The 14,738-nt window shown below is 44.7% G+C and overlaps 1 protein-coding gene across 2 annotated transcripts in view; it reads right to left on the bottom strand.

Annotated features, from left to right (window-relative positions):
• tp53i13 (tumor protein p53 inducible protein 13) overlaps window positions 1–14,738 on the bottom strand; it is a 33,777-nt gene that overhangs the window by 3,157 nt on the left and 15,882 nt on the right. For both annotated transcript variants that reach the window (XM_072243268.1, XM_072243267.1), the window contains exons 7-8: window positions 10,972–11,178; window positions 7,096–8,227 (exon numbers count right to left, since the gene is read on the bottom strand). In XM_072243268.1, the coding sequence (XP_072099369.1) occupies window positions 7,096–8,227; window positions 10,972–11,178 (1,339 nt within the window). The remainder of the gene's footprint in view (window positions 1–7,095; window positions 8,228–10,971; window positions 11,179–14,738) is intronic.

Raw genomic sequence — 14,738 nt, 5'->3', positions numbered from 1 at the left:
AGACACAGTTAGATAAGATTTTTGAAATAGCAAGGGAATTAAGGGTTATGAGCAAAAGGTGGATCGTTGGAGCCGAGTCTATGGCCAGATCAGCCATGATCTTCTTGAATAGCAGACCAGACTCGATTGCTTCTATTCCCTACCCAACCCTGCACATCCTTGGGATGCCACAAGAAACCAACATAATCAGAGGGAGAAGATGCAAACTTGAGACAGACACATCAGCTGTGAGGCCGAGAAAGGCATATCTTTCTGACTCTAAATTACGGTTTGCCGCTTCCTGCTTTGCTCACCGCGCTAACCAGCTCAAGGATTCACATCAATTTAAGTATTTTGTAGTTTAGTTCGAGTGCTTTTTAATCAATTAGATCCCGACAATCTCAGAAATACTGTCTGCAAGACGTCTGATTATTTATCTGCAATTCCGTTTCTTCCCAGTGCTCATCCGGGCAAAACCAAGAGATTGTGCAGCCTTTAAGGAGAAACAGTGAGCATTTCTGATCAATAATGGGTTTTTGGATTATTTGATTCAAGCAGTCTGCAATTTACACATTCACCATTTGCCCTTTTCTCTGTTGTATTTGGTTTCTTCCTTAGTGGTTGCTTTATGCCAAAATTAGTTGTTTGAAAAAATAAATATCTTTATTTGAAAAATGGTGTCATACTGGAGATGATGCCCAGAAGAAGGCAATAGCAAACCACTTCTGTAGAAAAATTTGCCAAGAACAACATGATGGCCATGGAAAGACCATGATCACCCACGTCATATGACACGGCCCATAACAAACAAATGGATGGTGTAACGCCTGGACAGCAAATCCAAGCAACACAATCAGGGCCAGAACAAAGGAAAATGAGAAGCTTATAGCAGGTACTGAGAACTGAAAAAGGGGAAGTGAAGAGGATGCTTAGAAAAAGAAATTTGGGCAAAATTCCAGCAACATTATAAACAAAATGCTTTGATATCTTCCATAAACTCTTCTCAGGCTTCCAGCCAGGTACAGTTATTGATTATAACTGACATTTTGATGACAAACTTTGCGGTCTTCATTAGGGACATGTCTAGCCTAGTGGTATTTAAACCTGTGTAGTCGGTCCCTCCTGATTGGTTAGTCCTCATCCAATCAGGTTTCCACTATCCGATCTTGTTTTCAATCGAATTCCAAGACCTTCACCTTTGTTAAAATTCTTTTCCTCTCGTTTTATTTCAATGGCTTCCTTTACCAGATGGTCCCAAAAGCCACTAGTGCAGCACAGTAGTTTTGTGCCATTGAAGTCAATCCTATGGCCAGTGCGAATGCAGTGTTCTGCTACCACTGATTTCTCTGGTAACCCAAACGGATACACCTTCTGTACTCCTTGATATGTGTTTCTGCCATGCATCCCATCTGGCCAATATACACCATCATTGAAATAAAACTAGACAAAAAGAATCTTAGTAAAGACAAAGGTCACCCTAAACATTGGTTATATTGATACCTGAACCTGGCTGGAAGCCTAAGAAGAGTTTGTTATATATGCTGGGAAAGCACCAGATCCTTTTTCATTGTGTTTCTTTAGGGAGCGGTGTCTCAGAAAGGCAGCGTTTATTATTAAAGACCTCCAGCACCTAGGACATGCCCGTTTCTCACTGTTACCATAAAGTAGGAGGTACAGAAGCCTGAAGGCACACACTCAGCGATTCAGGAACAGCTTCTTCCCCTCTGCCATCCAATTCCTGTATGGACTTTGAAGCTTTGGACACTACCTCACTTTTTTTAAATACACCGTATTTCTGTTTTTGCACATTTTTTAAATAACCTATTCAATATATGTAATTGATTTGCTTGTATATTTATTATTTTTTCTCTCTGCTGGATTATGTACTGCTAACAAATTTCACGTCACATGCCAGTGAATAAACCTGATTCTGAGAGATCGATAAGAGAGAGTAACACACACAAAATGCTGGGAGAACTCAGCAAGTCAGGCTGCATCTAAAGAGGGGAATACACAGTTGACATATCAAGCCAAGTCTTCAACAGGGTATGTCTCAAAACACTGACTGTTTATTCTCCTCCACAGATGCTGTCCGATCTGCTCAACTCCTCCATGTTTTGTGTGTGTTACTCATATTTCCAGCATTTGCAGAATCTTATGTTTACGACCAAACAGAGTAGGGCTCTTTCGGGACCAAAGTGGCAATCTGTGTGAAGCCAGAGGACACAGGTCAGGTTTCTCATCTGTACTCATTAACGAAGATAACCTTGTAGATTAATAATATCCTCCTTGCTGACGATCAACACTGGCGCACCACAGGGGTGTGTGCTTAGCCCACTGTTCTACTCTCTGTATACACATGACTGTCAGGCTTGGCATAGTTCAACTACATCTGTAAGTTCGCTGACGATATAACCATTGTTGGTCAAATCTCAGGTGGTGATGACAGGGTGTACAGGAGTGAGATATGCCAACTAGTGGAATGGTGCCACAACAACAACCCGGCACTCAATGTCAGTAAAATGAACGAGCTGATTGTGGACTTCAGGAAGGGTAAGACAAAGGAACACATACCAATACTCAGAGGGATCAGAAGTGGAGAGAGTGAGCAGCTTCAAGTTCCTGAGTGTCAAGACCTGGTCCGAACATATCGATGTAGTTATAAAGAAGGCAAGACAGCGGTATATGTACTTTATTAGGAGGTTGAAGAGATTTGGCTTGGAAGTAGGTACAGAGGAGATGTCAGGTAAGTTTTTGTTTACGCAGAGAGTGGTGAGTGCGTGGAATGGGCTGCCGGCGGCAGTGGTGGAGGCAGATACGATAGGGTCTTTTAAGGGACTCCTGGATAGTTACATGGAGCTTAGAAAAATAGAGGGCCATGGGTAAGCCCAGGTAGTTCTAAGGTAAGGACATGTTCGGCACAGCTTTGTGGGCCGAAGGGCCTGTATTGTGCTGAAGGTTTTCTATATTTCTATGCCAACAAATACACTCAAAAACTTCTATAGTTGTACCATGGAGAGCATTCTGACAGGCTGCATTACTGTCTGGTATAGAGGGGCTACTGCACAGGACCGAAAGAAGCTGCAGAAGGTTGTACATCTAGTCAGCTCAGTCTTGGACACTAGCCTACAAAGCACTCAGGAAAGCTTTAGGGAGCGGTGTCTCAGAAAGGCAGCGTCCATTACTAAGGACCTCCAGCACCCAGGGCATGCCCTTTTCTCACTGTTACCATCAGGTAGGAGGTACAGAGGCCTGAAGGCACACACTCAGCGATTCAGGAACAGCTTCCTCCCCTCTGCCACCCCATTCCTAAATGGACATTGAACCTTTGGACCCTACCTCACTTTGTTTTTTTAAATATACAGTATTTCTGTTTATGCATGCTTTTTAAAAAATCTATTCAATATACATAATTGATTTACTTGTTTATTATTGTTTTATTTTTTTCTCTCTCTGCTAGATTATGTATTGCATTGAACTGCTGCTGCTAAGTTAACAAATTTCAAGTCCCATGCTGGTGATAATAAACCTGATTCTGATTCTCAATTCAGAGAGGAGATGGTAAAATTCTAAGAAGTTCAAAACGAAGGTATTTGATGTGTTAGCAGGCCCCTAAAGGGGAAAGTTCCAGAACCTAATGAGATGTATCCCAAGCAGCAATGGAAGGAAAGGGAGGAGATTCCTGGTGCTCCAACTGTGATTTTTAAACCTGCTCACGCCACAGGTGAGATGCCGGATGGCTAGAGGGCAGTAAATGTGATACCTTTACTCAAGAGCTGTCATGTAGTATAATGCTGTAGTACGGACTCAGAGCAGCAGCAAGGAGAAGACAAGTAATTACAGGCTAGCAGGTTTTTGGGGGAAAAGATTCCAAGGGACTGACTAACCTGCATCTGGAACGGTGGAGATTAACCAATAGGTCATAAACACTTCTGTTGTGGGAGATGTTGTCTAATCAATTTGTTTGGATTTTTCAGACAAACTGTGCTGATGAGGGCAGTACTGCATCCATTAGCATCTGGAACAGCTTAAACTAGGCTACCAGGTGGAGCCTTACCAGAAGTTAAGAGCCCAAGAAATCCAGAATGTTAGCAAACTAGATCCAAAGTTGGTTTGGTGATAGAAGGCAGACAGCGGTGTTGGGAAGGGAGGAGGAAGGGGTGGGAAGAGTGTTTTTATGATTAAGAAACCTATGGTGCGCTACAGGGATTTGTAGCTGAACACTGTTATATCTGCTTGCATGAGGTATGAAAAAAAAACTGGAAGATCTCCAGGGGCGGTCAAGCAGCATTCATGCAGCCAAGGAGGTGCAAACCTAGTTGACCAGCCACATTGTTCCAGTTTTGTTCTTTGGTTCCAGATTCCAGTATGAGCAGTCTCTTACTTTCATAGGTGGTATGAATAGAAAGACAGCAAAAGGAATGGTGTCAGCTAAAGAATGACATTTAATTAGTAACTGAAGGTGGAAATTAATCCTGATAATTATGAGGTCATGCACTTAGGAAGAATAATAAAGCAAAGGTCTTTCACAATGAATTACCTGGGTCTGAGGAAATAGAAATAGAGGGAACTTGGCTTTACAAGCCCAATGCACCCTGGAGGGGGCAGCAAAGGTAGCTGAAGTGGTTAAGGCAGCATACAGGGATACCTGCTTTGAATATCAAAGCAAGGAGGTAATGGACAACTTTATACAACATTGGTTATACTGCAGCTGGAGGTACAGTTGTGGTTGCTGCAGTATAAACGGAACTTGATGGCGCTGGAGAGATTTCAGAGATTCACCATGGGGCAGAGCATTTTATTTATGCGAAGACTGGATAGGCTGGGTTTTCCTCTGAGAACAGTTTAGAGGAACTTCTGTGGAAATTCCACCCTGGGGACTGATAGAATTTGGAAAACACTGTGAGTAATCCCACAATATTTAAGTGACTAGATGAGCATTTGAACAACCATAGTCTTGAATGGGTTAGACAGCATGGACCAACTGCTGGTAAATGAGACTTGTATAGATAGGTACTGGGCAGTCTGGCATTTGAACCTTCTCCCCATTTAGATAATAGTCCCCATTATTGTTCCTTTTACCCAAATGCATTATCATACATTTCCCAACACTGTATTCCATCTGCCACTTTGTTTTTGCCCATTCTTCCAATTTGTCCGAGTCCTGCTGCAATCACATTGTTTCCTCAGCACTACCGTCCGCCCAACACATCTTCGTATCATCCGTAAACTTTCCAGAGAGCCATCTATTCCAATATCTAGATCACTGATGAACAAGGTGAAAAGCAGCGGTCCCAGTACTGACCCTTGAGGAACACCACAAATCACCGGCAGCCAACCAGAAAAGGCCTCTTTTATTCCCACTCACTGTCAGCCATTCCACTGTCCATGCCAGTACTGTTCCTGTAATGCCATAGTATTTTATCTTGTAAAGCAGCCTCACGTGTGGCACCTTATCAAGCGCCTTCTGAAAAGGGGCCTGGGATTTGGCTGAGCTGGATAAGATGCTTGCCCCAATGTGAAAATCCAGTTTAACCTGGAAAAGATGTTGGGTTTGAGGATACAAGGTACAGCCTACAGTTTTCCCCAACAAGTAGTTGGACCTTTGTATCTCATTCATTTAAGATTCCATGATTTGCAAAGTTAGAGACACAAACACAACAGATTTTGAAGATGCTGGACAGCCAGAGTCACACACAAAATGGTGGAGGAACTCAGCAGGTCAGGCACCAGACGACATTTTCGGGCCAAGACCCCTCATCAGGACTGGAAAGGAAGGAGTGAAAAACCAGGAATAAGGCAGAAAAGAGGAAAGAACACAAGCTGATAGGTGAAACCAGGTGTGAGAGAAGGTGGGCGAGAGGGAGGTATGAAGTAAGAAGCTGGGGGGTGATAGGTATGAAGTAAGAAGCTGGGGGGTGATAGGTGGAAGAGGTAAAGGGCTGAAAAAGAAGGAACCTACCAGAGCACAGTAGACCGTGGGAGAAAGGGGAGCAAGAGGGGTACCAGAGGGAGATGACTGGCAGGTGAGAAGGGTTAAGGGGAAAGCCAGAATAGGGAATAGGAAAAAGGAGCGAAAAATTACCAGAAGTTAGAGAAATTGCCGTTCAAGTCATCATGGAGACTGCTCAGCTGGGATCTGAGGTGTTGCTTCTCAAACCCGAGAGTGGCTTCATCATGGCAGTAGTTTAGATCATGGACCAATGTGTCAGAATGAGAATAGAAGTCAAATTGAAATGAGTGGTCACTGGGAAATCCCACTTTTTTTTGGGAGGAGGAAGCAAGGTGTTTAATGAAGGGGGTCTCCGTAATCTCTGTTGGGCCTCACCAATGTTGAGGAGGCTGTACCACGAGCACAGGATACTGTAGATAACCCCAACAGACTCGCAGGTGAAGTGTTACCTCACCTGGAAGGACTGGTTGTGGCGAGGGAGGAGGTAAGTGGGCAGGTGTAGCACTTTTGCTGCTTGCAAGGGTAAGCACCAGGAGAAAGATCAGTGGAGAAGGATAAGGGAGCTGAGTGGAGGGCAACCCCCCCTGGAAAGCAGAGGTTAGGGAGAGGGAATGATGTGTTCAGTGGAAGGCAGAAGTTACAGCTAATAATGTGCTGGATACAGAGGCTCATGGTGTGGTAGGGAAGGACAAGAGCAACTGAAAAAGGGGTGAGGGCAGAACTGCAGGAAATGGAGATGTCAATGAGGGCAACATCAATCGTAGTGGAAGCAGTAGAGACAAAAGTCTGGAAAATGGCAAGGGTTTCCAAGGATGGAAAAACAATAGGGACAGCATTTCCAAGGAGAGTCCTAGGTTGAAAGCTTGGCAGACTCTGTACATTGGCTAGCATGGGCTGTGAGGAAGGGTAACAGAATTAAGACTGACAGCACTGAAGGCTGGCTATTGTACAAACTCCACACAGACATAATCGGGACTGAAGTCTTCATTGTAGCAGCAGTTCAATCTACTGTGCCCTCTGACAACCACTAGCTGACAATGATTCAAAATACACATACACCACCACCATGGGAAAAGCTGCAAATCAACTTATCTCCAGGAGTTGGCTTTTTTAATTGCTCTCCCATTCCGAATTCACCATTCGCAGCTATTAAAGAGATTCACCTGCTACATTTTCCTTCCCCTCGACGGCCGGAACCGGTGCCCAATATAGGCTGTTGCTCTTCACGAACTTTTTGTACAGCCCCGTGTACAAGACTCCCAGTGTAAGGAACACAAAGAGGAAAGTGAGGGCCGCAGCTGCCCAGGCCGCCTCCTCTGTCCGCGGCGTGGGCACGTATTTCACCTTGTCTTCAGCAGCTGCCTTCAAGTCATTTGAATCTGCACCTCTGGAGTCAACCTGGCCATTTGGCAGCACGCCATCACATTTGCATTTAATGCTTCCAGACTCCGCAGGTGCTGTGCCATTGTGGATAGTCAATGTTACATTTATCCCCATCTCCCCTTTCTGCAGTATTCCCTCACTAACTGCCTCTCCAGTGGCACTTTTATTAGAATTCCCATTTTCCTTCACTCTGTCATTTTTGGAAGAGATGTGTGTATTCTGTAGGAGCTGCAGAGGTTTCATACTTTTTCCAATAACAGAGGTCCCGTTCTTACTCACTTGACCTTGACTCCCACTGAGCCCATTGTTGACTCCAACAGATATGGTTTCAGTTATTTTACCCATCTCCTGTTCCTTCATGGCAGGGGTCCCAAGCCGCTGGTTGGTTTTGTCAATAATCCGTTCACCTTTTTCAGTTTCTCCTTGTTGATCACGAGTCCAATCAGCTTTCGATGAAGACTCTGAACGGTTGTGCTTAGAATCTGGCTCTTTAGCAGCCAGGTTACTCGTTTTCACAAGGTCAGCCGTATGGTTGCTCAGAAAAGCACGTGAATGGGTCTGGCTGGAGTCTTTTAACATAGACATAGCAAATTTGGACTCATTTCCCATTCTGGTCTGTCTCCCTCCAATGTCATAGCTTCCCTTTGTCTTCTGAGTTACACTAGCTCTCCCCAGGTTGTTCTCCAAATCCCTGGCAATTGTTACCACTGCTTGGCTGGTTGGTACTGTTGCAACATATGTCTTAGCTTTGATCTTTTCACTGACTGCAGCAGATTCCTGGGGACTTCTTTTCCTTCTCCTCCTCAAAATTACATGCCTGGCAGACTGACGTCTCACTATGCGATCTCTAACTTTATCCCATTTTGATAATGTTGATTGAAGATTCCTCTTCCTGAAGTAGTGTTGCAGTTTCTACCCAAGAAAAAATGCAAAGATCTTATTCAAATGACTTTAAAATACAGGCATTTGAGTAACCCTTACAAAGTTCACAAATCACCACCCAAATGTTTGCGATACAGAATAAGGTTTGCTCAGGGAATTTGTTTTTTTTTTCCCCCTCCAATTCCCATTCTTGATCCGCGTGCAAATGATACAGCTTTGCGTTATGGAAAATTGCTAAGTGGACTTCTCGATGAAAAATGCTTCATTAAGGATTCCCATCACCCAGGAGCTGGTCTCTTTTCATAGCTACCATCATGGAGGAGGGAGAGAAGCCTGGAGACAGGCTCAATGTTTCAGCAACAGCTTCTGCCCCTTTGCCATCAGACTTTTAAATCCATCCATGCACACTGCCTCAGATTTTTTTAGCTCTCTTTTTGCACTACTTACTGTGCAGAAGGCTTAGGAACATGTAAAAATAAAATCTAAAGCAAAGACACTTTTAAAAATAACTAAGTGAAAAGTTTCCAAATATCAGAAAGTTTACTATAAAGAGCAGTAAACAGTATAAAAAAAACTAAATCAAATCAATATTTGGTGTGACCACCCTTTGCATCAACTCCCAAACTGCATCAATTTTGGAGGAGGGGAAGATGGCTGCGTGCGCGGCCACTTCGATGGTGATGTCTGTTACCTGTCACGTAGGGGACCGTGCACAATTCTGATTTGATGGAGACGGACGTGAGAGTACGGAGGAACATCTGGAAAACTTCTGTAATGCCCGCTTCGCAGCCGCTGCTACTGTGTGGTAACCAGAATTTCCAGAGCAGAGGGCCCCGAAATCCTCGGCTTTGCTTGTTTCAGCGGCCGGGGCAAGGTCGAAGGCGCTTGGCAGAGGATGGCGCTCAGGAGGCCGTATCGGAGAGGCTGGTCGGAAGCTCGAAGTTTTCGGACGGATGGACTCAGTGTCAGCTGCTTCCAAGGCATCAGCAAGTTGACGGTGCCTGGAGGTTTATGGCAGGGAGTTTCTCCCTTTTGCCACCTGCTATTGGGGACTTGGAAATCAATCGACTCGGGGACTTTTGAGACTTTATTTACCGTGCCCATGGTTTGTTCTTCATCAAGCTATGGTATTGCTTTGCACTGTTGTAACTATATGTTATAATTACGTGGTTCTGTCAGTGTTTGTCTTTGGTTTATCCTGTTTTTTGTGATATCACTGCAGAGAAACATTGTATCATTTCTTAATGTATGTATGCATTTCTAAATGACAATAAAAGAGGACTGAGTGTTCTCATAATCTAAATTTCTCTTAGGTACATTGTCATGTAGTCTGTTTTTCAGAAAAAAATTAAAAATCAAAATCAGCTGATTGGAGAACTTGCCACAGTTCTTCTGCACTTTTGCCATCTCACTTACTTCTGTCTCTCTAGATATAGTCCCATACCATCAGAAACCATTAAAAAATCTAGCCTGCCCAAGACTTTTGCACAGTACAGTGTTTAAATATATCTGTAGTCTATAGTTTTCTATTATGTCCTGCTGCTACAAAACAACAAGTTTCACAACTTATGCTGGTGACATTACTGGTGATTCTGAACACTTTCCCCTGCTCTATAAAGTGGGGTGACTCGTAGCTCGTCATTGGACAATATTATCCAAGTTGCCATTATTACACTGCTTTTTATGAACAGATGTTACTACTAATCAAGGCAATGTGGACTGCTGGTCATTCTGTGGACATGTAATGCAAGCCTTTTTCCTCCCATTTTCTACAAGGATCTGTAGCTAATTGTTGCCTTGGTTATACAGTACAGACCTGGGATCTGTTCTACATAGCCAAGTGCTACTATAGTGAGAGTAACCACCATGACTTTCCAGAGATTCACCAAGTTAGGGAGCAGCATCTACAAATCTAATTTCCACAGGAAACATCTTGTTTACAGGCCAAAGAATGGTGAAAACTCCAAATGAACTGTACGTTTGGGAGAAGTGAAAGCTGACAATGGGGCTTGGCCGTCACTCGCTTCTAAGACTCAGTTCCCAAGCTGGGCTGAATTCAGGGCCAGCAGGAGCAGTACAACACCTCATCCCATGTGGCTCCAGGAATCCAGCTTCAGCCCTGACCTGGTAATGCTCAGAATCAAGTTCATGAGCGCCGATTCAAATGGTGCGAGACGTGTTGTTTTGCAGAAGTACAGTGCAAAGACATAAAACTACTACACATTACAAAATAAATAGTGCAGAGAAAAGAACCAGTCAGAAAGCTAATGCCAGAGGGTTGGAAGCAGTTCCTGAATTACTCTGTCTCCTGTAGCTCCCCCGCCAGAGCAGTACAATGTCCAAGATGGTGGGATCCTTCATGGTGAATGTTGCCATGCTAGGGGTCCGTCTCTTGAGGATATCCATGTAAAAAAAAATTTAACCTGTAATTGCTTGGACTTCCCCACTCCCCTCCCAGTACTCCAATTTTCACCTATCTCCCAAAAATGCACTGGTAGGTTAACTGGCTCCTGTAATAGGAGAACTGGGAGAAAAATGATAGAAAATCGGTTTGCAGAGAAATAAAACTGATGGAACTGCCAAGAGCTGGCACACAATTTATAGGCTTTTACCCATCCACAAGGGAATACTCAGGCTAGATGTGTCCTAGCACCAAGCAGTCTAAGATAATTCACTGTTACAATTAACAAGGGTCTATCACCGAGACAACAAATTGAGCAACCTCAGTTGTAGTCATCTCCTTCATTTATTTTAATTTACTATTAGCAGTTTACCTTGACTTGATCTGCAGGACAGATAATGCCGTCATTGTTATCTGACACCGGCCTTGCTTTCTGGATCAGCAGAAATTTGTATACCCCATCTTCTTTCATCTGGGAGTTATAAGCCCGGTTTGCACTCTTTGTCAGCCAGCTGACAGCTTCCGCAAGGTTAATCTCTGACATCTCTAGGCTTCTACCCCATGCAACCAAGGCCAAGGGCTGTAAAAGAAAAGCAGTGGAGTTAAATAAACTAAAACAATTTTTTTAGAAAAACATTTATCATTTACGGACAGGCAGTGGCAAAGCCAGAATTTACTGATAAACAAGTGAGTGCCTTGATACGTTGCTTTAAAGCATCAATGTGGGGCCTAGCTTCACATATAGTTCTGATGGGAGCCAATTTCCCTCCAGAAGAATATTAGCGAACCAAGTATGTTCTTGAAGAATCCAGTGGTTTATAAACAAGAAATTCTGCAGATGTTGAAACACACACACACACAAGGCTGGAGGAACTCGGCAAACTTCTATGGAGGGGAATAAACAGTCGAAGTTTCAGGCTGAGATCCTTCATCAGAACTGGAAGGGGAGGCGACACAAGCCAGAATAAGGTGGGGGAAGGGGATGGAGTACAAGCTGGCAGGTGACAGGTGAGAGGAGAGGGAGGGGACAGGTAGAAGAGGTAAAGAGATAAAGAAGGAATCTACTTGAAGAGGTCTAATCCAATGGTTTCATCTATTATCATGTGACGTACTAACCCATACAATTACACACGTGACCCACTAACACATACACCTTTGAAGTGTGGGAGGAAACCAGAGCACCCAGAGGAAATCCACATGGTCACAAGGAGATTCACAAACTGCTGACGGACAACAGCGGGAATTGAACCCAGGCCATTGGCGCCATGAAGCATTACGCTAACCACATCACCCCTTCAACACTTTTTACTCTTCCCCCCCCTCCCCCCCCAAGAGATCGTCTTTAAATTCTCCAGCAGATCCTGGCGAGATACAAACTCAGAGTGCTGCCTAATTAATTCAGTCAGAATTACTAGTTCTATAACACATTAGGTGTGGTACTGTGCTCATTAAATCGCAAAGGCAGACATCTTATTCAAGATGCACACCTTGTGCAAATTTGGTATATATTTGCCACATCATTTCCTCCCCACCTATTTGCTGCAGGCAACTTTAATCAGGAATTGCAAATTCCGGTGTCAGAGTTGTCATCCCCTTATACGTCAATACTCCAGACATCACACAATTCTACAGACCATTCTGAGCCGATGCATTTTGGACCGTCAAATCAGGGTAACCTAGAAGTACAACACACACAAGATACTGGAGGAACGTCAGCAGGCCGGGCAGCATCTATGGAGGGGAATAAACAGTCAACATTTTGGCCTGAGATCTTTCATCAGGACTGGAAAGGAAGGAGCCAGAAGCCAGAACAAGGAGTGAGGGGATCCTGCAGAGATACCCATACAGTGACCACCCTCCAAGGTGGCATGCACTGGCAATGCACTCTCTCTGCCAGGGACACTGCCTGCAGCAGGGCAGACAGCATCAGCCGCGCCAACTTGAGGGAACTGGCTCGGTTTTATCAAGAGCAGCTGAGGGTATGAGGTCTAGTCTCATCTAGACAGGGTGCTCGTGCTCTAGTGGGGGACGGTGCTCTGGCTGCGAGGGGGCTGGTCCCATTCAGATCACAGCGGGCATCAAGGGAGTTGGTGGAAATGGAGGGGCTCCAGCTGATGGGTGGGACATGCTCATCAGACCCAGGTGATGGAGTAGAGGGATAGGTAAATAGGGGTATAGACCAAGAACAATGATTAGTGAGTGATCACAATACTGTCGCTGGGACAAGTCAGAAAGAAACCTTACCCAGCAACAGATGACGTACTAGCCACTGTTCTCTAAAGATAGGCAAAGGTCCTAATAAGGAACTACCTGATCATGCAGAAGTATCTCAAGGTATAACTAAATATGGGAAGGATAGTGTAAGGGTTAGAATATTCTAGAGAAAAGGGGAAGGTGTCCGCATGAGGAACTGATGGGCTAGCTTTGGCTTAAAATAATTATAACTAACTAACCAATGATCATTTTACATCTAATTGTAGCTTAGCATGTGGTTGAAATGATTCTAATATTGTCTAAACTTGTAATGGTAAGATTTCCTGCTACATGATCAATGTTATAAATTGTGGAGAATTGTGTAGTTCGGGGGCAGTGTCTGGACTGGCTTTTTGAGAGATAAGTTTGTAACTTCCCCCAGAGCATGCTATGAATAAAGAGTAAAAGTTTGAGAAAGAATTGCGTGTGTTAGTGTATTTGTGGTACTGTTGTCTTTGCATCGGGTCGATCCACTACGACACAGGCCTCGGGACACCACGCAGGAGAGGGTCCCCCATAACGCAAGCTGTCTCATGCGTGCCATTCTGTGACGCTCCAAAACACTTCTTCCACAGGCCGCTCCTGTACACCTTTCACTTCCTTGCCTTCGTCTGCCAACCAGACTCGGCCCGGCAGTCTGCTTTACCAGCTGGCAGAGGAGGAAGGTCCCCAGTGGAAATCTCTTTATGCAGGGTCCTTCCCCTCTACATTTGGGGCCTGGGACGGGAGGTGTTGCATCAGGCAGTACCGTACAACAGGTTTTTATACGGGTTCACTGACACCCTGTCCACCCGTCCATTCTGTTGCCAGCAGGAGTCAGTGTACCACAAGTATATGGAGTGCGAGAGGTTACAGCCCGTTTTGAGTATCTGAAGGGGCAGCTGCTCAGGTTCAGTTTGCACTTCAGCCCCGCGCACCCAGTTTGAAAGGGGGCGGATCATGAGGAGGATCTACTAGTGGGCTTGCTCCTGGGCCTGGCCAAGTTGGCCATTCACGGATCTAGGTGGTAGAAAGGCCAGGCCTCTGCCAGGACCAACTGCCTGCCCCTCTCCTGAGGATGCATTTGTGCCCGGCTGCCCTCGGGGAGGGAGCATCCGATCGTAATGGGTACAGTGGGCCCCCCAGGGAATTGACTGTTTCATGGACAGTAGTAAGCATATTTTAATTTGAATTTATTCACTGTCTTGTAAATATTGAATGTTTGTAATTTGTGTAAGTAAACTTTTAAAGTTTTGTTTAAAAAAAGGACAAGCTGGCAGGTGTGTAGGTGGGGGAGTTAGGGGGAATGAAGTAAGAAGATGGGACGGGATATGTGGAACAGATAAAAGGCTGAAGATGAAGGAATGTGACAGGAGAGGACAGTGGGCCACAGGAGAAAGGGAAGGAAGGAAACCAGAGGAGGTTGATGAGAAGATATGAGAGTGTAACGAGATTAGCAAATAGAAAAATTGAAGAGATTACCAGAAGCTGGAAAAATCGATATGCATGCTACAAGTGAAAGGCAGGTATTGATGGCACTTGTGATACAAAGACACCTGGGAATACAAGCGCACAGGTCATTGAAAGTGGCTGTGCAATAGACAACACAAGAGTCAGAGTAACGCAGGTGAAGAAACCTGCAGACCTTCACCGATCAGGACATCAAGTTGAGGAGAAGGGACGTGATGTTGGTCGTTTGGGAGACCGCACTTGGAGTATTGAGTATAGTTTTGGCCCCCCTTTTACAGAAAAGACACCGTCAAGCTGGAGAGGGTGCAGAGGAGATTTACGAGGATGCTGGGCCTGAACTACAGGACCCGATTCCTATGGGGAGAGGTTGGTCTCATTGGATCTTGAATCTGGAACACAGGAGGATAAAGGGTGACCTCACTGGAGTTCATGGGCAAG

This window comes from Mobula birostris, chromosome 25, assembly GCF_030028105.1.
Source record: "Mobula birostris isolate sMobBir1 chromosome 25, sMobBir1.hap1, whole genome shotgun sequence".
Lineage (NCBI taxonomy): Eukaryota > Metazoa > Chordata > Chondrichthyes > Myliobatiformes > Myliobatidae > Mobula > Mobula birostris.
The sequence above is the reverse complement of the archived record's forward strand: the minus strand, read 5'-3'. Positions and strand labels throughout refer to the sequence as shown.